The sequence below is a fragment of the Carassius gibelio genome, chromosome B10, assembly GCF_023724105.1.
Source record: "Carassius gibelio isolate Cgi1373 ecotype wild population from Czech Republic chromosome B10, carGib1.2-hapl.c, whole genome shotgun sequence".
Lineage (NCBI taxonomy): Eukaryota > Metazoa > Chordata > Actinopteri > Cypriniformes > Cyprinidae > Carassius > Carassius gibelio.
The window spans coordinates 20,769,776-20,795,975 of record NC_068405.1 but is presented as its reverse complement, the minus strand read 5'-3'; the positions used below and the strand labels follow the sequence as shown (position 1 = coordinate 20,795,975).

The 26,200-nt window shown below is 35.5% G+C and overlaps 2 protein-coding genes across 2 annotated transcripts; both read right to left on the bottom strand.

The window, feature by feature from the left end:
- Positions 1-3,987: 3,987 nt before the first annotated feature.
- On the bottom strand, positions 3,988-14,537 carry LOC127966915 (beta-2 adrenergic receptor). Its single transcript, XM_052568281.1, has 3 exons — positions 14,372-14,537; positions 12,085-13,302; positions 3,988-7,494 (listed from the first exon to the last, which is right to left on the bottom strand). The coding sequence occupies exons 2-3, from the start codon at positions 13,288-13,290 to the stop codon at positions 7,486-7,488; spliced, it is 1,215 nt and encodes a 404-aa protein (XP_052424241.1). The 5' UTR covers positions 13,291-13,302; positions 14,372-14,537; the 3' UTR covers positions 3,988-7,485.
- Positions 14,538-16,626: 2,089 nt separating this feature from the next.
- On the bottom strand, positions 16,627-25,301 carry anxa4 (annexin A4). Its single transcript, XM_052567043.1, has 13 exons — positions 25,153-25,301; positions 23,249-23,303; positions 22,297-22,384; positions 21,180-21,274; positions 20,236-20,349; positions 19,779-19,869; positions 19,594-19,673; positions 19,411-19,467; positions 18,525-18,618; positions 17,626-17,721; positions 17,477-17,535; positions 17,261-17,383; positions 16,627-16,908 (listed from the first exon to the last, which is right to left on the bottom strand). Exons 2-13 carry the CDS (start codon positions 23,255-23,257, stop codon positions 16,849-16,851), a joined length of 966 nt encoding a protein of 321 aa, XP_052423003.1. The 5' UTR covers positions 23,258-23,303; positions 25,153-25,301; the 3' UTR covers positions 16,627-16,848.
- Positions 25,302-26,200: the final 899 nt, after the last annotated feature.

The window sequence follows — 26,200 nt, the reverse complement described above, 5'->3', positions numbered from 1 at the left end:
TTTGACAAGCTGAAAGAGTTCGTCAGTCTTTCTCAGTATGGAGCCCCATTTCTGTTTGCTGTTCCATTAAATGCAAGTGCTTTCAGTCATTGGTGGTTTTATATGGCAAACTGTTGTGAGGTCAACCAATAATAGATAAAAATCAAGTCCTGCCTTCGTTTTCCACCATTTATATCCCTTTTCACCCTGAGATATCTCATTATACAATAATTGAAAAACAAAAAGGAATAGGCAAATCAAGATGTTGATGTTTTGATTTATTAATTGAATTTAGCATTACATCACCAGTGGATCCTCTGAAGTGAATGGGTGCCGTCAGAATGAGAGTTCAAACAGCTGATGAAAACATCACAATAGTCAAGAAGCAATCCACACCACTTCAGTCCATCAATTAGGCTAATGCCCTGTAAACCAAAAACGCTGCAGGTTTATTAGTAATACATCTAATAATCACTTTGGGCTTCTTGCTGTCTTGCTGAAAAAGTTCCTGTGGCTCAGTGGTAGAGCATTGCGTCAGCAGCGCAAAAAGTTGTGGGTTCAATTCCCAGGGAACACACATACTGGTAAAAAAAATGTTTATAACATGAATGCACTATAAGCTGCTTTGGATAAAAGCATCTGCTAAATGCATAAATGTAAAAGTTGTCTCATCTGTAGCAGGAGAGAAATATGCACATGAACCATTCACAAGCAAAAACTATTTTAAAGTGGATTTTGATGTGAAAGAACACAGGGGATGGACTTTGTTATTGGAGAAAGTGTTATTATGGATTCATATTTTGTCCAGAAGTGATGGTTTAAAGTTAAATTCCCTTTTCCCATTCCCTTTTTTTAAAACATTTTATTAAAAAAAAAAACTTAGCTTTTTGCTTCACAAGATGTTAATTGATGACCTGGAGTTCTTGAACTTTTCCCTTTAAGCACCATTAGGCCAAACTGATATGCTTCAGCAACTTGTTGAAGACAATTTCAGATCCACTATACTGTTGACAAAGACTCAGAAGCCTTTTGTCAGCTGAAATGTACTTTTATTTGTTCTGATATTCAGTCTCATATTCATTTATATATTTTTATGATTTAGTGTATATATAATTTAGAGGTAGATAAAGCAGTAATAATTGACATGTGGTCATGTTGTTTTTCCTGGTTGTGTCCATCGTAACAACACATGCTGCCTGGAGGCAAAAAAGTGTCTTCTTTCATCATTCCATATACATCATTCATCTCGGCTTCTGCTTGTGCCGTTATTTCTGAGGAGTCTGAATAGATGATCTGAAGGTTTGTGCACTGGGATGAGAAAAGTCTTTTAAACCACTCTGAGGGCTCTCCATTCAAATTCTCTCGTTCTGATGAACATGTACGACTAGTGCTGCATCTGTGCTTGTTCTGTCCTCTCATGTCTTTGTAGTGCAGTAGGCATGTGTGTTATTTGAAGAACACACGTCAATGAAACGATATTGTTCTGACGTTGAATTCAAGGCATATTTAGAGAAGGATGAGCAATCTGTGCTCTATATCTGTCTCTGCAGAAGATTTAGTATTGAGGGTTTTTTAAATTGATTATTGTTCACTAAATTCCTCTCTCTATTTATGTATATAAAATGTAATCATATACCGTTTCAATGACAGCTGATGAGGTGAATTATTACATCCTGAAGGGGGCATTAATGAACCATAATTTAATTTAACTTGACATATGTGTATATGTCCCTGGACCACAAAACCAGTCTTAAGTCACTGGATCATATTTTTAGCATTAGCCAAAAAAAAAAAACACTGTATGGGTCAAAATTATCGATTTTTCTTTTATGCCAAAAATCATTAGGTTAAGTAAAGATCAAAGTAAAGTTCCATGGGGATATTTGGTAAATTTCCTACCGTAAATATATAAAAAATAAAAATGTTCATTAGTAATATACATTGCTAAGAATTCATTAGGACAACTTTTAAAGGAGATTTTCTCAGTATTTAGATTTTTTTGCACCCTCAGATTCTAGAATTTCAAATAGTTGTATCTCGGCCAAATATTGTTCAATCATAATAAACCATAAATTAATAGAAAGCTTAATTATTCAGCTTTCATATGATTTATAAATCTTATTTTCGAAAAATTAACACTTAAGACCTGTGGTCCAGGGTCACACACACACACACACACACACACACACACACACACACACACACACACACACACAGAGATATATATGTATGTACAGTTTAGGAAAAATCAGTCACCTGGACTGCATAGCCCATTAATATTTGGATTTCTTTTCTGTGATTAGAAAGAAAGACAGACAGACAAAATAAGATTTAGTTCTAAAGCTACATTCAGGATTTTCATAGGCTGACTGTAAGTGCACTATATTGTGCGTGTATGTAAACCACTGATGAAGAAAGCAGTACTCTACACTGATAAGGGACCATTGTGCTGGAACAGCCAGGCTGCTTCTCATGAGCAATCAGACCTGTGCTGTATACAGGCTTTTAGTCCTGGGTGCTCTCGCTCTCTCTCATAACATTTTAGAGAAAGCGTAAGGAAGAGTAATTTTCTGTAAGCTTTTTTTCCAATCTACAGCAAACAATATTCTATATAACTAAAGTAACGAGAGAGGAAGAGAAGCAGCAAGAAGCAAGAGACAAATTTTGCAGCTCACATAAAACTCACCAAATCATCGGATGTTTTGAAATTCTGCGAAATTTCAGTGATTGGGCGATAAATGCAGTTCCTCTCAAACAGATTTAAATACAGTGTATGGTTCAACCTCAAAGTATTTTTGTAATTTTAAGGTCAAATTTGAGAAGTCACTAAACATATTTTTTGCTGTGTTCTTCTTGCCCCATTCACGTTGCTTTACCATGTCTTTAGTGTGTGGCTTTAAAGGATCTTTTCTCCAATTTGCAAGCAAATTAAGCATGCAATACAAACAATACAGTCTTATTCATGTCAAATGGCTTGAATGAGTTTGCCTTTTAATGAATCGTTTTAAAAAACATTTCATCAGTCTAATAGATGCTTCACTGAAAAAAAACTCTCAAAATCAGTCAAATTGAATACTAAATCCGCTAAAACCAGCCAAATTGGCATAGTCCTACATTGACATTTTTAACATATGTTAGTATGTTAGTATCTGTAGCATAACAACTTCTAGTTAGCTAGTCCCCAACACTGGCAAGCAGGTTACCAAATGTGTTTTCAGAATTTTTGACCTCATTCACTCTTGGGTGCTATTCAGTCGATGCTCCGTGCTAATCCAGAGAGATGGTGTCACGGACTCCGCGAGATTTGAAAGCTGTCGCTATTTATTATGCTGTTTGTATTTTCTTGTGATTCAACACTTGGCTTATTTTAATAGCAGTCATGTCAGGGAATGTCGTATGATGCTGGAGCAGTAGCATATGTTAGCTCATGATTAATACTAAAACTATAATTTTGGCTATCTTTGTAGAGTGCATTCGTAATAAACTCTCTTGCTTTGAAATTTCAAGGATGTAAACATTATTATGCAAGAGCATGACACAAATTGATTCAAGACAACCTGGAAAGAGTCAAGGAAGTTTCTCATGGAAACACATAGATATCAGATATCAGTTTTTTCTCATTCATTTTTAGATGAGGAAAGATCCAATTGGCTGCAGTGTTGAGAATGGAATGCCATCATACTGCTTTCTGCATACTGAGTAGTTTGCATATGCACTATACTGCCAATAATTTAAAAAGTGGCACACACTCACCCCAACCAATTTTATGTTTACTTTACTCTGTTACTCCCTTACCCTAGACCCCTACATCCCAGACGAGCCCCCAATATTCACTGTTACATACCAGATGTAGGGGTATAGAGAGAGGTTTTTTAAATTATTCTAATGCATTTTATTTGATCTTTAGATTATTATTTTTTCTTTTTTGCATTTTAAGCAGAATTTTTGTAAAGCAGTCAGTTAAGGAAAATCACTTATTCAGATCAATCAAATAAAATATTGAAAGTCATAGATGGTTTTACTTACAGTTCATTCATCACACATGAAATGGAAAGTCATAGCAAGCACAATTGTATTGTGTATTTTTGCACAGTACTGCATATTTTGCATACCAAAAATTTGCATAATGCACACAGTATAAATATAGTATAAATAACAAGGTACTATACCACTTCAAACATAACATCACATTATGTTTTAGAAAAGCCTATTATGCTCACCAAAGCTGCATACAGTAAAAATAGTAATATTGTCAGTTATAGTAATATCATTGCTATTTAAAAAAAAAAAAACAGTTTAATGGCAACATGATTCTTCAGAAATCATTCTAATATACTGATTTTCTACAAGACAACAACAACAACAAAAACAATCTTATTATCAGGGTTGAAAACAGTTAATATCCTTGTAGAAACCATGATACATTTTTCAGGATTCTTTAATTAATAGAAAGTTCAAAAGAACAATGTTTATTTGAATTATAAATCTTTTGTAACATTATACATGCATTTTAACATTTCATAAATGTATGAAATTATAAATAGTATGAGTAAAATAGTAGAATGCCATTTCAGACTTAACAAACATCAAATCCTGTGTTCCCTCGGCAGGTGCTTTGTTCATCTTAAACAACAGTAACATAGTAACTTAACTTAGTTAGTCTTTCTTTTATATATATATACCAGGTCCTCATATTGATTGACAGTGTAAACATTAAGTTTGCATTCAGGTTTTTGCATCTCATTTTGCAATAAAACCTTGGGATGCTCATTTCAGACTGATGTGTCTGAAGAACAACATATTCAAAAGACTGATGCAGCAGTTTCACACAATGTTCTGACCTTTTGTGAGTGTGCAGTTAATTACAATGCTTCCACTATTTGAATAGTTGTGAAGATGAGTTTCATCAAAATAATACGTTAGATTTTTTTTCCAGAGGACATGAGATGACGATGACAAGCAGAAAAACAGACCAATTAAAATGACTCAGTTCCAATGTTAAAGGGACAGTTCACCCAGAAATGAAAATTTGATCTTTATTTGCTTATCTCCAGGGCATCCAAGATTTAGGTGACTTTGTTTCTTAAGTAGAACACAAACAGAGATTTTTAACACAAAGTCAAGAACCGTTGCAGTCTGTCAGTCTTATAATGGATGTTAATGGGAATCATGGCTAAAACATACAATAAAAAACAAACATACACAAACAAAACCAAATTAAACCCTGAGGCTCATGACGATACGTTGATGTGAAAAGACTCGAAACGATCAGCCTGTGCAAGAAACTTTACACACACACACACACATATATATATATATATATATATATATATATATATATATATATATATATATATATGTGATTAGTCTTTCTAATCGTTGTGCCAAGAGAAATCTGAATCACCCACCGAATCTTGCTGACGTTGTTGAATAATTTTTTCCCGTTGCTTTTATGGACTCTTTATGGGCTTCTCCCTTGACTTCATGCCTCCACGTCCCCCCGATTGCCTCATAGACAGTAAAAGATTGCCTGCGAGCTTCTCCTCCTGTCCATACGGTAATTTCTCTACTGTGCATATATATATATATATATATATATATATATATATATATATGGTGCTTTGTCAATGGTAGCGCTGGCTAAATAGCTCAAGGACTCCTCTGTGCCAATCACAACAGGCTTGGCCAGCTAACCAATCAGAGCAGAGTAGGCTTATGGAAGGGAGGGGTTTGCTCCGAACTTGCTAGGAATTAATAATTTTGGAATCATTGGCAAATGCCTCTAATATTAAATGTATATTCTGAGAAAATTACAATGTTTTCTTACCTTAAATGCATTTATACCTGTTGTAGGGGACTCCAGCACAATAATAGGACACTTTAAAATATCATATGTCCTGCTCTTTAAAAATCTCAGTTTGTGTTCTACTGAAGAAACAAAGTCACCTACCTTTTGGATGCAATGGGGGTAAGCAGATAAACATCAAATTTTCATTTTCTTTTGGTGAACTATCCCCTTAAGGCATGGTTTTAATTCATAAAGTATGAAGATATATGAAAAAGACACCATTTTGAACATGTACCTGATTTTTTTGTAAATTAATTATGAAGCGCATGCATTTATTCAATCTGTTGGAATTTTCTGGAAAAGGGTTTTTTCACTAGGGTAAAAGATACAGATGGTCAGGATCAAAAAAGTGAGTAAAGGCATCTCACAGTGCTTTGATCAGAAGCTTGTCCTCACCGTCAAGCACACTGATGCCACGATGCATTAACATTTTATCAAAGCACCAATATCCCAAACCAAACACTCTGATTTTCAACCATTCAATGTCAAGATTTGTTTGGCCAGAGTTGAATATTTATTAGCCATAAGATTTGGCTGTGTATTGGTCTGGGCTGTTTGCCTGTTGTCAAAGTGTTGAAATCTAACAGATGCTCAGATGTGTGATGCAAGACAGCCAGAGAAATATCAAGCTGACCCACTCCAGAGCTGTGTAGCGTCTAAAATTAATGCTTTGCCACACTTGCTGAGAATAATTACCATAATTATTTCCTTCCAGTCATGAAACTGCAATTTGCATTTTTCGAGAGAGAGAGAGAGAGAGAAAGAAAGAAAAGGGATAACATGTATGTTTTAATCATTCTGGTCATTTTGGGGGTGTTTACTGTTGTAAACAGTTTGATCTGATTATTTTATTATTATTATTATTTTTAATGGAAGCTTGTTTCCACTATGGAATAAGATACTGTAGATAATTGCAACTTTTATATATCAAAAATTCTGAAATACATGAAATATAAAATATGAAATATAAAGTCAGAATTGTGGTATATAAATCAGAAATTCTGAGAAGACAAGATAGAATTGTAAGATGTAAACTCGTAATCGCGAGAATTGTGAAAGAAAAAGTTGCAATTAGCATTTTTTATTTATTTTTCTGTGGTAGAATTATTATAAATTATTTTTTTAGATATAAACTCAGAATTCAGAGACAAAGTTAATTCCAAGATATAAACTCAGAATGGCAGATTGTAAACTTGTAATACTGTAGCAAGAAAAAAAGACAGAATTCTGATATTGTGATTCTTATTTCTCTAGCACGAAATATTTATTTCTTAAATTAGACTTTGTTTTTTCAGAATTTAATGCATTTTATTTCATCTCTGGGTAGTGACTGAACTAAAAAAAAAAAAAAAAAAAAAAAAAGTCCACACAACAGATTTATTTTTTGATGGTTTTTGAGGTAAAGAGATGACAGTTTAGGGCTTCAGTTTCCAATTTCACTCTGTTTAAAGTTCAAAAAGCTGTCAGAAAGTAATCATATTTTTGTGTCATGGCTTGTTCTCAATATCATTTTTCAGCTTTGCTGCTCTGTAAGAATCTGGCTGTTTTTTCTTTGCACATGGTATAGATGTAATACAGTCAAGGTGCAGTTGAAAAGCATGATGCTCGAGTACAGTTCATTCTCTTGAAAAGCATACAGTATGATCTGTTTCCCATCTTCAGTGGCCCTGTGGGAGGAAAATAATTATGAAATCATTAGACATTTGAACTGGGAAAGAACAGACTAGTGTTTTTGTGTGCTCTAGTACATGTATCAGTGTGTTGTTTATGCACAATATGTATTTTTCTATCATTGCACGTCTTGAGTGACATTAGAGGGATTATGCTGAAATGTTTCTGTGTTCGCATCTAAGTACATGAGATTCACATACACTACAGTGTCTTATTGCCTGTGGCATAAGATGTGTGTCCTTTATTAAAACAACCACAAACTGAACCCTATTTATGATCCAGACCAGCACTATTATGCCAGATTCTGCTGTGTGTGTACTGTAATGACCACTTCTTTTTTCACTTATTTTAATTAGTAATGCTTGCTAAAACCATTCCCAGGTTTAGGGGTTTAAATAGACACGAATGATTGATCTGAATAATATCTTAAATCATGCAGCATGTTGGTGGTAGGATATTTCTTTTCTACGTGGTTGGACTTTTTGCTTGGTGGATGAATATGTTAATATGCTGATTTGCTGATTTACATGTATTTTTATCAGTGTTGAAAACAGTTGTGCTGTTTAATATTTTTGTGGAATATATTATTGAATTTATAAAACAATAAAAAAAAAATTCAAGATTCCTTTGGATTCAGATTTGGTTTAGCCTATATTCGATTCAGGATTCGATTTGATTTGGCAACTCTGTAACTGTCCAGTCATCGCTACACGATCAACTAGGATCACAGTGCTTTTGTAAAATGAGCGAGGCTGTTTTGTGAATCTTGACTGACTCATTAAAAGAACCAGTTCTTAAAAACAATTTGTCTGTAGGAAACATACATGCACAATCTAAAGAGATGTTACAGTATGTGAGGTTTTCCCACCTAGATTTGAAATTTTTATTGTTGGATATTTTAGTCACAGTAATCACTACTTATGTTTTCCCTATTTTTGAGTATAAACAAACGTGCAGATGAATACAAAAAGAAAATGGTTACGTGTGTGGTAATCAAATACAACACGTATCCTGTATGAGCTCATCACCTCAAGCATCAAGGCCTCTCCTAAATCATATAACATGAAGCACCTTTTGCTCTAATTTCCTATTATTATCTTCACACTATTGAGGTAATGAGCTAAGACCCCTGGGTTTCCTACCCTTAAGTATTCATACACACGCACTATGCTCACAAAACACACTATACAGAACATCTCTGATGACTCAGTTGAGCCAGTTGAGAAACCTGTTGAATTGATTGGCCGTGGAAAGCCATTCGGTTTTGAGGGTCTGATATCACTGTATGATCTGATTGGCCTGGAATGCCATTCGTGTTTTGATGGTCTGATATCACCCTAGAGTATTTTAAAAGGATGAGGTAAAGGACAAGAGGTTTAATCTCCCTCAGTAGCACTCACTCAGTGGGGCACATCTTGACAAAATGAAGGTGTAATCCACTGCATGTGGTTAAGTTGCAAGGCTGTCAGAGGAACAGGTAGATTTATTTCCTAGTGTGTGTAATCATTATCTCCTGTACTCCAGATACAGGATAATTGTACAGGGAACCAATGTAGGAAAAAAACGTTTTTGTTTTGTTGTTAGTTTGTAATTGCTACTGCTTATGTTAGCTTTTAATGTAAGGTTTTATCCTGATTAAAGCTTTAAAGGGGTCATATGACATTGCTAAAAAGAACATTACTTTATGTATTTGGTGTAATACAACGAGTTTATGCAGTTTTATGTAAAAAAAACAACAACAGTATTTTCCACATACGGTACATTATTGTTTCTCCTCTATGGCCTGCCTTTCTGATATGCATAGATTTATACAAAGCTCATTGTTCTTAGAAGTGAGGTGTGCTCTGATTGGCCAGCTATCCAGTGTGCTGTGATTGGCCGAATACCTCAAACCTGTGACAGAAATTTTACTCTCCTTGTCATACTGTGATATTGTGTGTCCTGGCACGATGAGACCAAATCAATAAAACCCATGACAAATGAGGCATTTTTTGCATCCAGTGGGGACATAATTGCTGATTATAATGACTTGTACTGTCTTTTTACATGTTGCATTGTGTATCTAGTAGCGTTGTGATTGGAGAAATGACAAACAACAAGCACTACTCTATACTGCTCAAAATTCGCATTTGAATCATCAGTGGCAATTTATATGACAAAATACTTACAGGCTGGGAATCAAAAGTGCCAGACTGTCCTTGCAAAGTTGCGTCTCCACGAAATGGTGGTGGCAGCAGGTGCAAAAATACTACAGCGAGAATCAAAGTTACGACCTTCTTTCTTTGTGTGAACATTTGGGCAGTGTTATGCAAATTATCCCACACAGTGACGTAGTAGGACGTGTTTAAACGAGGCGTTTTAGGATGGCGTGGGTGACTCTTAACTTTTCTAAAGAATTTAGGTTCCCTTTGGGTTTGAGACTTTAGTCTTTAGGGAACTTATTCTATTCTATTCACGAACAGCTTGTAACAATCCAAAGAGAAAGGAAAACATAAAACTGCACCATATGACCCCTTTAATACAGCAGAGAACATGATTGCGTTTTAGCAATTTTGTAACATTGAGAAGTGTTTGCCACCAAGTATTGCTCGCTACCACAGCAACCGCGTACTCGTCCGTCTTTAAAGTTAAAAAAGTTAAATCACAATCAACCACCCCTTTAAAGCGAATCAATGCATTCCATTTTTAAAACTTCATCAACTGTAATCTCTAGGTCCCCTGGAGCTGTGTGGAGCACTTTTTATGATGGATGGATGCACTTTATTGAACTTAGAAATCTAGACACCCATTCACTGTTATTATAAAGCTTGGACATTTTTTTCAACTCTGATTGTATTGGTCTAAAGGACAAAAGCCATATACACCTAGGATAGCTTGAGTAAATCATGGGGTAATTTTCATTTTTGGGTGAACCATCCCTTTAATATTATTATATTTTGCTCATTTCTATTTTGAATATATGTGTCCATAGATGTTTAATTTTAATTAAAATGCATAATTAAAAAAAATATACATATTCAAATGTATATGTTTAATCACAATTTAATTTTAATTACACCAGTCTTTACTAATTTGTTTGAGTCAGAGGTATTAGCTCCTGTGTTGGGTCAATGCCATTCATCAAACAGGAAGTGACATCATTGAGATGTTGAAATGCTTCACACTCAAAGTGAGCATGATAAGCTGACTAACCGCATTCACCACACAACAGGGAAATAGTAGGCGTGGGAGTTTCTCATATGTGGCTTTCTCAAAGATAATCCTAATTGTTAGAGTTTTTTGTCCTCCCTATCATTTAAGTACTTTTTAAAAATTAAGGACCATATACTTATTGGTCCAGGTGATCTAAAGGAAATCTAAAGCACTTAACCACAGCCACCAATGAATACACTTAATATAATATGTCTTCTCTGGTAGACTTTTTTTTCTCTTTTGTTCTAGCTTGAAACATGGTGTTGTGTATTGCTTGTATTGCTGGCTCTTATTGTAAATTGCTTTCAATGTTCCTTGCTTAAATCAAAAGCATATGTTTCAAAAATGAAAATTAGGCTGCGTTTTACTCACTCTCAAGTCATCCTAGGTGTATATGACTTTTTACTTTCATCCAAATCCAGTCGGAGTTATATAAAAAATGTAACTTTGATCTTTCGAGCTGTTTCATGGGACTCAATAGATGTTGCATTCCTTCAGTACAAAAGATGTGAAATAAAAAGAGTCTTTCTATAAAAAGAAAAGCATCTCACATGGCTGACCTCATATATTATTCCACCGGAAATGCTTAGTTTACAACATTGAGCATAAGCTAGATTAAAGTTATTATTATGTTTTGTATATGGATATTTTTCGCATCGATTCCTTACAGGAGGCCTCTGTTCACCCCCTGGAAGCACTTTTTATTTCAGGTCTTTTGGACTGAAAGAATGCAAAACCCTTTGAGTGCCAGAAAAATAATGATTCAAAGATGCAAACAAAGATCAATTCTGCTGCAAAGCATCTCTAAAAAAACAAGTGTCAAAAGTTGACTGGAAAATTAAATTGGAGGTTTTCAAACTGTGGTCCGTGGACCCAGAGAATTTTTTTTAGCTTTGAATCAATGTAAGTTTTGTGTAAAAATGTTTTTATTAAATTATTAATAATTTTTTTTTTTTTATTAAAAATCATTTTATTAATCGTTGCTTTTGGCTTTAGTACTGTGAAAATGTAAATCTCAACTTTATTTTTCAACTTTATTGAAGGTTTAATATCATGCTGTTTCCTCTGGCAGTGTTAGGGAGTCTTATATATATAGCTGCTTTTCATGTTGTAAGAAATGGGAAACAATTGCTAAATAAGTAAATCGTGAAAGATTTTCTGAAGAAAATTTGACTGCTGCTTCATAACTCAATGCCATTATGCTATGTGTTATGAATGGTTGCCAGAGCGTAGCTATGTGGTTTTTAAGGTGTCCTGCGTTGCTGTGCAGTTGCTATAGATTCTAGGTGGTTTCATTGACCATCCTTAAGGTCAAAATCCAATCACTTAGATATATAACAGCCCTCATCAGCTTGCATGGTTTGAGGGATCATTCAAATAAAAGATGCACTTACCTTTAACATCTCTTCTACATTGATCCTTGCCACATTTGAGTCACTTTGAGGCTGAGCTTCAATCTCTTCCTCTTTGAAATCTGTACACGTGTCAGAGCAACTGTTCCCACCCTTTGCAGATGGATCTTCATGACCTAAGTGATCCATTTTTGCAGAACCGTTGCTTTGGATGCATGAGCTGATAGTCCATAGATGTTTGTGCACTTTGGTGCAATTTAACTGCTTGAGTTTTTTGTACCCTACAAGATTGAGGAAGGCAGTGCGGTACTCAGGACTGTGGCAGTAGATGATAGGGTTCAGGCCCGAATTGGTGTAGCCGAGCCAGTTCAACAAGAGGAACACATTCTGTGGTAGCAGTAGAGGTTTAAAAACCTTGATGATATTGAAGAAAAAGAAGGGCAGCCAACAGAGAATGAAGGTGCCCATAATAATCCCCAGCGTCTTGAGCGCCTTGTGTTCTTTCACGACATGCCTCGTTGATCTCTGGTTTAAATCATGCACTATTTCACCTGGACTTTCACAAGAGTCTTCTGTGCATGTGCTCAGAAAGCGGAGTCTATTCTTATTGATGAGTTTCAACTGTCTGTTCGCGATGACGAACACCTTCCCGTACACAAACACCATAATAAAGAGGGGCACGTAGAAGGACACCACCGAGGAGAAGATGGTGTAGGGCCTATTCGTATGGAAATCGCAGCATTCTGATTTATTGTAACATATTTTTGCCTCCTCGTAATCAGCACGAGAATAATGGTTCATGATTGGCACGAAGGAAACTAGGGATGCCACCATCCACACCGTGCAGACGATATACCCAGCTCTGCGCTTCCCAAGGAGGACCCGATGCTTAAAAGGTGTTGTGATCGCAACATAGCGCTCAACGGCGATGACACATAACGTCTCTATGCTGGCCGTGACGCAAAGCACATCCACGGATGTCCACAAGTCACAAAACTTGTCGCCTAAAAGCCATTTCCCGCTGACCACCATACTGGCGCCCACTGGCTGGACCACACAACCCATGATGAGATCAGCGAAGGCCAGGGAGATGATGAAGACGTTGGTGGTGGTGTGGAGCAGAGGAGTGCGGATGATAGCCAGGATGACCAGCAGGTTCCCAATCACCGTGAGGAAGATGACCAATGCCAGAGGAAGAATAAGCAAGGGCTTTGCATCATAAACCAGGCTGGAGCTGTTGGTGCTCATCCTGAAAGGAATCTTTCAGGGAAAAAGAGAAATGGACAAAGGATTGGTCAATCCCAAAATGCTGGGTTAAATTCCTCCAAGAAGCAGGTTCCAGGAGACTTCACATTGAAGAACAGTGATGGAACTTTTCCACCAGTGCGAAGGAGATATCAGTGGCTCACTCATTTTGAAAGTTTATGGTCTTTACAGACATGAGATATAATTACATGCAAACCCACAGACTGTAAGTTAACTACTGTAGCTGGGGAACACTTTATTTGTTTATGTGCACTAGGAGAAGGAGGAGGAGCATGAGGTGGGTTGAAGAACTGTGTTTTCACATATAAATTTGAGAGACGTTTTAATATCCTAACTAATAATTTTTTTTTTATAATAATAACTTCTGAGATCACATACTGTAGCTCCTTCTGACCCATAATACTTTATTCGTGTCATGATTTTATTGTACTATTTTATTGATATTTTGAGCTGTTGATGATGTCGCTAATTGTTAATGCACTAATCTGTATATATAACTTCACAAAAACAAAGCTGTGGCTGATTACTCATTTCAAAATATGTATTTACATACCGAAATGAAAGTGGAAAGTTTCATGCCTTTGTGAAGAAATGAAGCAATTTCAGCTAGCTTACAGTCATTTGAGATGACTAAATACCTCTTCCTGGCCCATAATGAATTATTTGTGCCATGTTTTAATGGTTTTATTGTGTTATTTTTCGTGATATTTCATACAATATAACCTCACAGAAAAAATTCTGCTTCATAGTTATTTCAAAATGAGTATTTATATGCTACATTTAAATGGATCGACATGGAAATATTTCATGCCTTTATAAAGTATAATTCATTTCAGCCAGCATTCAGGCTTCTTGTCGTTTGAGATTATCTTATACCTCATCCTGCCCCATAATGCATTGTTTTTTGCTAATGTAATTTAATTGTTAACACACTACTCTGCACAAAACAAAGCTGCAGCAGCGTACTTGTTCCAAATGACATACTTCCGTGTTGAAATGAAACAAACCGACATGGAAAATTTGATGCCTTTAAGAAGAAATAAAGCAATTTCAGACAGCTTACCCAGAAAGGAACTTCCTCTCTCAAATCATCTGCAATAATTTATGCTTCTCGGCAAGTTAGCCTTTCTTCAAAACTCTTATCTTCCATGATCGTGCACTTGTTCAACGAACACCTTCCCACGCCTCTAAATATCGAATTGAACAAAATGTTCTGAAGAATGCAGGACGGTGTGGTTTGTGGCGGGCACAGTATTGTCAGCTTCCTGTGGTAGAACTTATGGCCTTTACAGAAGAACTGCTGCAGAATGAGTGCATTGTACAATCAACATAGTAATGTATTGAACAGTTGTTCACTAAAAAATTAGGTTAGTGATTATAAAGAAAATTATGTATTTTGTTGAAGTTGTTTTGTATTTCGGATACGTTTCATAGCTCTTGGATCAGCCAACGCATTGCCCTGACCCCATTCACACCTAATTCCATAACCTTGCTTGTTTTCTGTATTCTTGCGTCTTGTTTCGCTTTTGTTTACACTGAATTCACAGTGTATAGACGGTCATGCTACAATGCAAATCTGTTTATCAGAAAGCTTAGCCATCATTCATTTCCTTCCCTCTGACAGTTCAAGCAAAGCTCGACAAAATTACACAACATTTCATGAAGTTCGGTTTACTGCTGAGAATGTCAGACTGTTTAATAGAAAAATATTAGAGTGACAGATTTGTCCATGTTAAAAAGCTACTAAAATCGTCTTAATTGCTCAAGGCAAGTAAATCATTCAGAAAACTGACAAGGGAACGTGTTGAACGTGTCAACGTTTGCTATGTATGCTTTAATTTTGTGTGTTTTTAATTCATATGATGTCCGTACAGCTTGACACTGATGGACTGTAGCATCAGGAGAAGTTCATCGCTCACAATTGTACACACATAGATGGAGAGCATCTTTTGTTTCACTGGCTCACTTCAGTTTTCCAATCAAATTGACACGCTTGATGAAAAATGTAAAATTCTTGGTGAAAATGGCATTGTCTTTAGTGGTAAATATTTATTTATGTTGTGGGCCACCATTAGCTCAGGAAAGAGAGCACTTTCTTAACACTCATTCCCATGATCCCAGAATGCTCTGGGCCGCTTACTGAATCTACTGAGATTTACAAATCATTCTTGTTTCTGGAATTTAACCCATTGCTGTCAGACAATTTCATTGGTTGACAGAGATATTGTCTTCCATTGCACAGGCGATAAACAAAGGCTTTCATTTGTCTAAGACATTGCTGCCCATGTTGGCTCATCTGTGAAACGACAAAAACCTTCAGAAAATCTGCTGTAAACACTAAGCTGACTCTTAGTTGTGAGATGACACAGTTTGACCAAACACACTGCATTTCCAAGATTGACTCCATTTAATTCACTTTTTCAACACACACACACACACACACACACACACACACACACACACACACACACACACACACACACACACACAGCTTGTTTGCTGGCATTATCAGTTTGTATCAGGTGTTTTACAAGAATATAATACAAACTTATATGAAAAAAAAGGTCTTGACATTCTTCACTGTACTGGAATAAATGTCATACACAGCAGGTATAATTTTGTAATATTATTTTTTTTATAAATTTCTATATATTTAGTTCTGTATATTTTAATGAGAAACCAAAGCAAGAAAAATATTTGTCCTCAAATAAATAAATAAACAATAATCAAACCCTATTTTCAAGTCATTAGAAATTTATTTTTATGATTTTGTATTTATTGCTAGATAAAATATGTCAATATGTTAAAATAATTACAGATTATATAATATTTGGTTTGTGGACAGTCAACACTGACTTAAGGTTAAGCACCTCCTTTTACAGTTTATTTAATTATTTATTTCTGTTTCATAAGACATATTTTGTATGATAAATTGGTCAAAAAATTAAAATAATCTTTGTAACACCCGTGTAGATGAATATGTGCGTAGTGCCACTGAGTGGTAACACTTTAGATACAGTTTTTTTTAGTCAGTAATTTTCCCCACAATTCTAACAGATTCCACAGTCACTCCTAAGATTCATATGTTGCACTTGATTAAACTGAGGCACATAGTCTGTGAAAACGGCAATCTAAAAAAACTGAATAATTATGGCTGATCTCATATGCTTATTCAAACCATGAGCAATTACTATAATTGGACCAAGTACACATGGATGTTGTACATTAAGCAAATTAAACTCGAAGTAATTACACAAATGGACCTGAATGAGTGTGCTGAGATTAAAAAAAATATCCAATGAGACAACAACAGATCGATACAGTCAATACAAGCACCTTTTATTTATTTGACAAACATTAAGATGTGCCAATCTATAAAGGACTCCCATAAATTCCAAGGCAATAAACAAAGAAATCATGAATCTAATTTAAAACATCACTGTTCGGTTTTAATTGGTATTACAAACAAGGAATGTGTTTGAAATGCTATAGGCCTGGTGTGAGAGAGAGCATTTCACGCTAATGAACGCGGCTAACGTGTTACTTTTCCCCTCCGCACAGCTCCAACAGGATCTTACGGTAATCACCCGAAGTGTCACCCTAAAAAACAAACACAACAGAGCTTCATGACGGCTTAAATATTAGTACTGCCTTTAGTAATGCTTTAGAGGAGATTTTTGCATTTCTCTGCTAAAGTAGTTGAAGTTAAAGGATTTATTTACCCAAAATTGAAACCTTTCTGAAAATGTATTTACTCTCAGGCCATCCAAGAAGTGGATGAGTTTGTTTCTTCATCAGAACAGATTTGGAGAAATGTAACATTACACTACTTGCTATTCCTTTAAAAGTTCATCTCTTAGGGATTGTGTTAAGAGTATTTTGTAATATGTTGTTAATGGCTTTCGAATAACGTGTTCAGTCAAATATTGTGAGTGAAACCGATGTGTCCCACCTTTATAAAGGAATGAAGGGTCTTTCCATACATCTTGAGGAACTCTGCTTTGATGTCGAGCATATCGATCTCGGCACGAGCCACCATGATCCTGATCAGCACGCTATCTGTGGTGCCTAAACCCTTAAGAGCCGAGAAACAAAAGATAATATGACTTTTGTACTGGTCGTATCCCTAATGTGTGCAAAAAGTACATTAGTCATTGTTTTCATTCACCTTCATTGACTTGTAGAGCCTTTCAGCAAAAAATGCAGGCGTGTTTTTTATGCATTTCACTGCAAAGGTTAGGAGATGCTTTTTAGATCCAAGTATGCAATGGAAAATGTGCTGATAATATATGAAATATTGCAATACTCACAACTGACCTATTGCCAGAAATACATCCTCCAGGCTGCCAGACATCTCCCTCTTTATGCTGTCTTCAATGTCCCGCCCAGAAATTTTCTGATACTCCTGAAACACTGGGAAAAGAAAAATGGTTGAGAATATGCTGGATGAAATACTACTTGAATCAACATGCAATATGCAAAGTTTCAAATGCTATATTTATCACATGATCTAGCACGTTTAATTCAATTAGCAGGATCTAGTTAAAATAAACGGCAGATTAAATGGTCATTTTTCATTTTTGAATAAAATAAGTGGAGGAGGAGAAAATAATAACTAATCATGTACATGTTAATTAATCCAATATATTAAACCAAAGTCTCTTTAAGATCAGTCATGTCACTCGTCGGCCTCTCAGGCATCCACGTGCAGCTCCTCTCTCTTTTGAATGCAAACATCAAATTCTCCAAAACTATTCACTAAGCTTAGGATTACATTTCATATTTAAATTCACCAAAGAAATCTGACAACAATTTTGTCATAAATGTTGTTACTTTTGCTCAAATAGCATTATAGAAAGCATATTTCTCAGGCTATATCAGCCAGTGCACATCCGCTGATGTCTTTTATTAAACTAACAAAAATGACAAAAACATAAAACTACTTAAATTTAAATTAAACTGAAAATATAAAATGCTAATTAAAATGATTGATTATTATTATTATTATATAATAGTATATAAATAATAGAAAAATTACAGTGTACTGCGCAAAATTTAAATGAACAGTATAAATAGGCTGAGATGTCTATTCCAAAACAACTTTATTTACATTGTCACCACAAGGTGGCAGTAATGAGTATAATTCCTTGTCATAAGAATGATCACTTGACTGCTTAGCAGCTTTCTGTTATTATCTGGCATGCACACACACATACCTCGAAGTAAATGATTTCTGTTCCTCACACACAGCACAGTGAGGAACTTGACCTCATCAGTTCCCCAGCGAGCTTCGCCCGCCTCGTAGATGTCCTGTCGGATTAGAAACAATTGAGAATTTTTATCTGAGCAATTTCCTTTTATACTGATAATGATTAATGAACATCAACATGACCCCACACATTGAAAAGGTGTTTGCTGACATGGAATATATATACAGAAAAATATCCATTGAAGAGTTGTAAAAACAGAGACTATATAGAGGCCCAATTTGTAGTTCAAAATTACAGGGTTCTCTACATTAGATGATATATAAACAATAGTTATTCTAAATAAACGCACCACAAGAACACATTTTTTGTGGCGGATTCCAAAGTGAATGACGCTTATGAGCTGGTTATTATCAATAAATCTAAAACCCAGTGCAACGAGTGTGGTCTGAATACTCGATGAACGACTCTTAGAGACAATTCTTTTGAATCAGAAGCATGCAGCACAAGCAGTGCAGTCTGATTTGCGAGAAATGGATATTTAAGTGGATAAAACACCTAAGAGAGCCACCAGTGTAATCCAACCGATTCCCAAACAAATGACTTATATGAATCAGTTTTATATTATATAAGCAAATCAGCTTTCAATGTTGTGTTTTTTCTTTTTTTTTTTTAATATAAGTTTTTGATAAAAATAACGTGTTTTTTACACGTCCAGTAGATTTGCGGGGCGCTGTTTACTGACACACTACTATTGCCAAATCACACTGGATTTTCTAAGCAACTGATGTCAAAGTAATACCCAGTTTAAGGTAATCAGAACCCAATACACCACACAAATTGAACATGTGTTTATTATTCCAAAAACGACTGCTAACCACGACAAAATCCTCACCTTTGCATCCTGAACGGCCTGAGCCTCGTCCACCTTGGTGCTCTCATCCCGCCCAGCCTGTAATCAAAGCAGAAAAACCATACCAATGGATGGTGGAGTTTTGCATGGCAAACAAAAGAGGTGATGAGTGAAGGCATCAAATCATCTTCTTAACAAAGAAGATAATTCAGGGGATTTATTTACCGCGAGTAAAGACACCAAAACTCTCTGGAACATTCCAGATGTGTCTCCACAGACATCATCCTCAAGACTCTTGCCATGTTCTGCGATTAATGACATCATCAGCACGAGATAAGTCATTGGAAACAGTGTTATATGAGGAGACCTGTATATTTTTGGATGCCCAAGTGTAAGCTGTGTATATGTACCTCTTTTATAAGTAGCAATGATTTCCTTTTTCTCAGCGTTGCTTCTTGATGCCAGGATGTCAATGAGACATGCCTCCTCTGTCCCTGCACCCTTGACAAAGATTTAAGATTTTATAATCAGTGACTAAAATAATATTAAATACAATATATAAACAAACTCGCAAAAAGTACTGTGTTGGTAGCATGGTCCAGAGATGGCTAATACAACTGAATGACTAAATGATTACTATATTCATGTATTTTATTCATCTGTTATGGTACACCTATGTATTACAAACAATACCATGGTAATGTAGATGTAAAAGCAGCATAACGGGCTGTTTTTGGACAGTTAAATCAGCTGAAAGAATTTGCACCAGAAGCCTTGAACATTCAAGCAAAAATGCTCTCATGTGAAAAATAAAATCCCTTTTGAAACGGGCGCTGCTTCACACATTTCCCAGTACTACTCACTAACCTTGATGGCGTTTCTCAGCTCATATGCGTCGTACACCGGGGCAGGCATCATCAGGCCGACCACAACCTTCTCAAAGTTTCCAGTAAGCTCTGACTTCAAGCAGTCAAGCAGTTCCTGGATGGGCATTTTAAAATATAGTGTGATTTACCACATGGGAAAACAGTGTAAGTTTGATTTTAAAATAGCACAGACAGCACACAAACCCAGGCTTTTCAAATTCAAACTTCTTAGATATATTAAATCATGCTTTGAGATTCATTTCCACATCTTACATCACAGAAGAAACAAATGGATTTGGTGTAAGGAAATAATGGTCTGTTGCAGACCAAAACTGTAATATCTGCTGTGAGTCTGGGTGGGGAAGGCATGTCGTCTCCACGAGACCGTCCTGAACGCTGCCCAGAACTTCCCCCACAATGACTCATACTTTCTTGCTATGAAGACAGCGCTGTAGACTGTCAGTGTTTCCATTAACATGAGCAGCAAGACCTGACCGTGACTTTTAATGAGGTTTACAGATTAATTGAGGAAGACCACAAGGAAGTGCAATAAAAGTCAATGCTGTGTTCTTTATACTCGATTATGATAACAGTCATAAAGCAGGAAAGTCTCCTGAAAGACAACATTTATAGATGGACTCTCTGTTGCCTCAAGAGTTAATGATTGGAGCTGGTCAACAGCATCTCTTATCAGTGATTCATACTCTGCTTTGTCTATCTTCAAACCGACTACAGACTAATCAAGATTTGTCAACACTGTTATCTAATCACCTTGCGAACCGTAGGTTTTATGTAAATACAACCTGGCGGTTGCTCACACCGTCCCTGCTATTAGGACCTTCCACAAAGATAAGAACACGACGACAAGCTTCCCTAATTTCGACCAGGTAAACGTGTTTTGGTCCAAAGTGAGATCTGGCAACTGTTGGTTACGAGTTCTATTACCTTTCCCACGCTCCGTTTGAAAGACTCCTTGATTTTCTGCCTTTGAGCAATAGTGCGATGAGCGAGGATCTCGATGATAGTCGCCTCGTTGGTACCTGGAATTCATTCAGGTTTAGTTAAAGAAAGTTCATAGAAAAATGTGATCATTTAGTCAAACTTATGTCCGTTCGCACCAATTATTTAAGCATTTTGCATCACCTGATAACCACATTCTCTTTTGTCATCTTCACCAAAAAACTAGAAACTAATATTGTTAAAAAATAACCATGTATTGTCACTTTTACATTTTACTGTACAGCATTTGCATTTTCATTTCTTTTAAACTGTCATTTTAGAAATATTTTTTCTTATCAATGTGGATTTTTTTGGAAACCATAATAAAAAGCATTTAAATAAATAGATTTTGTGTGTGTGTGTGTGTGTGTGTGTGTGCGCAAATTGTACATTCTGCTGAACTTCTCCTTTTTCGTTCCATGGAAGAAAGAAAAAAAGTTGCAGGTTTGGAATGATGTGAGTAATGCATGAGTAAATGTTGACAATTTTCAATTTCATATCTGCATATACATTGACACTTTCGGAATTACAAGCTGCTTGTTATTTAAAGTATCAAATTACACGTTACCCATAAAGCCCCAGGCTGTACATCACATTCTTGTTAATAAAACGGCAAGAGATTGCTTCATTTTCTTGCACAGCATTTCTGACATTTTCAGAATCACAAGCTCTGTTGTTTAAAGTATCAGATTGCAGGTTACTCATTACCCACTTAAGGCCAACAAGTGAGCGTGTGACAAACATCTGGTTACGTAATGCAACTCACGCTGAAGTCCATTTAACTAGAACTCTCCAGTCTACAACCATGAGGAAACACCTTTTCGGTTCCAGGATGAAAGCCAGAGAATCAGCCTCTGCATTGGACCGAAGCCCAGCTAAACCAGAAGTGTCAACGCTGAGAACAGCTTGCAGGTTTAACTGGAAATGAAGCGAGATCTAGTTCTCTGATCTACCTGATATGAAATCAACTGGCTGCTTCATTTAAAATGCAACCAGGTGATGATTGTCATTCTCAAAAATATGTTTTTCCTGAAGCCCGGTTCTGGTTTGTCCCATCACTTACCAGCTCCTTTCATAGCATTATGGAGTTTCTGGGAATCATCATCTGGGTTGAAGCCTGATGCCTCGGTCACGGTTCCACGGTTGCCCAACTACAGCAGAGAAGAGAAAAAAAAACACCTTTTAGACGGATTTAACAAGAGCAAAACCTAAGGATAAAATGACACCTGAAAATCTGAGTTGCTGTCACAGGGCTGCTTGACAATTTAGATATTTTTAGACTCAGACTGTGTCAAAGGTGAAACATTTCTCAAATGTTAAAATTAAATTAAATTTAATTATCTTAGGCTAACCAAGGCTGCATTTTCAAAATACAGTAAAAGAGTAATACTGTTAAACATGCATACAATTTCAAATAACTTTTCTATTTGAGAATATTTTAAAAAGTAATTTATTCCTGTGATCGTGAAGCTACATTTTCAGCATCAGTCTCACATGACCATTCAGAAATCATTCGCTGCTCAAGAAATATTACTTATTATTCATGTTGAAGACAGTTGTGCTGCTTTATGTTTGTTTTTTGTTGTTGTTGTCAAAATCATGATGCAGCGTATTTTGATGAATCGAATATTCTGAAAAACAGCATTTATTTAAAATAGATACCTTTTGGCACATTATAAATGTCTTTACGGTCTCATTTAATCCATCTTTGCTGAATAAATTAAATTAAATTTAAAAATTAAATTAAAATAAAATAAAAATAAATAAATAAAATAAAAGCAATTAAAAAAAAAATTACTAACCCCAAACGTCAAACATTAAAAAATTCACATGCATTCAGTTTTTCTACAAGAATTTATTTCAAGCATTCAAGCAAGACTTTTGACTGGAAAATGAGATGTGTGATGATGTGATGATCATCCAGAAGTGTGATTAAATACATCAAATGCTTCGGAGCATGGTAAGAAGATGATAGTAACAATGTCTCTATTGTGTTTACAAAATACTTTTCTTACCGCTGCCATTGTGTTGGAGGAAAGGTTGAAGTTTTGAGATGATGAGCTGAGAACGCTAAAGGCAAGAAATAAAAAATGTGTTAGATATATGGAAGCATTAAATATATTAAGCTATTGTATAGGCAAATGTACATATAAAAGAAATATTTTTAAACTGATTAAATGCAAAAGTGGTTTGTTATAATCAGTTTTGTTTCATGCTTTTTTTAAATGTCTTGGATTTTTTTTTTTTTTTTTTCACACATATAACAATGAAACAGACAAGGGCTTCATTTCCCAAAAGCATTGCAATCCTAAATGAATAATTCTAATCCTATTAGTGTCACTGGTTTCTTTGATCTTCTCAGGCTTACAACGATTTAAGGAAACGCACGCCAGTTTGTTTGGGTTTTATTTAAGTGAAATTTAGTAATGAGCTCTTAATAGTAGGGTTAATAACACTACTAAATAAATAACGCCTTTGGATGCACTAGCAAAATGGTTTCCACTTTACTATTCAGCTCATTAAGCAGAAGAGGCTGAACCTGTAATTAACAGCCTAATGCTCAGTATCAGTTTCCCCTTTGAAACAATAAACTTACAACCTTTTCTAACCCCTAAAAGACCTCATTTAAAACGCAGACATCCGACGGTCTCTCAGTTTACACTTCATTGTGTTTTAACACTGGCAACGGCCCCATGACAATATAGTCCATCATCTAAGATCTATTAATAATTTATTCTTTGCATACAATGTGCTGTATGTTCAAAGATCCTGTCGACATTATGTTTGACTCATGCTGTGCAACTGCAACACGGTTCACAAACCTCTTTTGATTGAGCCTCAAAATCAGAGATTAATTCACTGACATTCGAAATGCATTTCAGTGTTTCATATTAAAGATTTAGCGCTTATTTGAGAAAGTTCAACATCTGTCTACCAGTGTAACCCGCTAATTAGAACCCAAACGGAAACGGAATTGCTTGTGAGAGTTCTCAGTTTAGTTATCAACTTAATAAAATTAAAGACTTCTGACATGCAAATAATAGATTGTAAGAATTACATGAATAAAAAGTCCATATTCCAATCTCGGATGGAGGTTTGGTAACTTTTTTTTTTATTTCATCATTTACTAAATTTAATAGTATGTAATTTTGCTTACTAAAGATATTGACAATATTTGAAAAATGTGTATATCTAAAATGAACACTTTTTTTTTTTGCAGTCAACTTTGCAGTCCGATTAATTTAGAAAATCACCACAGTGCAAAAGACAATTATTTAATTTTGAAAACAATTATTGGATTTTGTTGTCTTTATGTTGCATTTAATATTTTCCACACACAGTACAGACCTAAATAGATTCATTTTTTTTTAATATGTGAAAGTATACAGCTGCTTTAATATTTTAACAAGAGGGTCCTTCACAAGGAAATTATAATATTTGGGGGTATAATATAGCATAACAATTTTCAAAATTCGTGGAGAAAACAGAAATAGGCCTATAACCAAGAGATTTCAATCAATCTTCCCCTCTTGTGGTTCTATCTTTCCTTGCTGACTGTACTAGATCTAGGTCATTGCTTTGTGTTTCTAAAGCATGTGGTCTAATTAATTTGCCATGCAAAGCAATATGACTCATTGTGTTTTAATGAAAGCCACATTTGAAGGGATCATGTTTAGCAGTATGGAGTCACGTGACGGAATATGGGCGTTTAGTGCTGTGGCAAACGTTAGGAAAGAAAACTTAATTTTACAAACAAACTTGAATCCACGATTACGTTTTATTTCCATGGAAAGATTTCTAATCGCCTGTTAAATGAGTAAATTTATATTATTACCGTTCGTTATAGAGCGGAAAGAGACGCGAATAACATGAAAGTAAGTATTTTTAAAAGTTAAAAGAGTTTTTCTTCCCGACTTACCTGCTGAAGTGCTGGATTCAGAGATGCACGGCACCCGTCACACTGAATGGACGTGGAGATTTGCGAGTTTTGTTGTAAACTTTTGTGGGTGTTGGCCTGTATGGACAGAATCGTGTTACATTTCCTCATTTCGGGCCCCTCCTCCTCCTTATATTACGTTGAGATGAGAGATGAACGGTTCACAACGGTCTGCTGAAGGACTCGCTTGTTGACAAAGTGATTTTGCACCCACATATGATCATTCATCTGCTTAATTCATGAAGCTTTGGAACTCTGTCACATCTCATCTGTGCTTACAATTTCTAAAGTTTCTATAATTGCTTTTTTCTCTAAACTCTATTGTCGCGTGGGTTTTCCCAAGTATTTTTGACATAAAAAGAATTGCATTATAGAGGGTGCAAATTATCTATCACGGATAAAGACAAATAGAACACTGCCAGTTATATCTTCCATCTAGCGACAAAACGTAATTTTGTAACTTTTTGAAACCTGTTCTATAAAGCTGAAAAGTGACAAGGTTGAGTCATATTTGCATAGGGAGTTACAGCACCCCCTCTTGGTAGAAAATACTAATAAAAGCACCCCTCCTTTACATTAACTTATTTCAGTTTCTTTAATCATACTCATGCCGTGCATTGTGAATCATTCAGTCAAAGAATATATCTAAGTCTGTTTTGCCGTTAAATTATGAAGGTGATGACCTATTTCAATTTTAGAATGGTCAAATATTTAAAATAAAAAATATTTTTGGTAAGTACAGTGATAAAATAAATGGACAATGCACTCGTTCCCCTCTTGACAAAAACACAATCTTATGACTTTCCAAAACCTTACAATCGGGATAAATCTTTAAAGGCTACGATCAGACTAGCATACGTGCATATCCCACATTTTTTGGGCAAAACTCGTACAAAATAAAGAAGAATTAATTCTGCTCATATAATATTTAATTTGACCTCTCAAGGTCAACATTTTCACTGCCTTTTCATCTGTCCTGCTGTTGAAAGGTGGAGAAACGACTTTAATTATTAAGAATCTTAGACTTTTA

What these genes read in the sequence shown, in the direction of transcription:
- LOC127966915 (XM_052568281.1), bottom strand. Translation starts at nt 13,290, where the DNA reads ATGAGCACCAACAGCTCCAGCCTGGTTTATGATGCAAAGCCCTTGCTT.
- anxa4 (XM_052567043.1), bottom strand. An exon ending in TTTTGGTGTCTTTACTCGCG is followed by an intron (nt 19,468 to 19,593) that starts GTAAATAAATCC and finishes CTTTGATTACAG; the next exon opens with GCTGGGCGGGATGAGAGCAC. An exon ending in GGCTCTACAAGTCAATGAAG is followed by an intron (nt 17,384 to 17,476) that starts GTGAATGAAAAC and finishes TCGGCTCTTAAG; the next exon opens with GGTTTAGGCACCACAGATAG.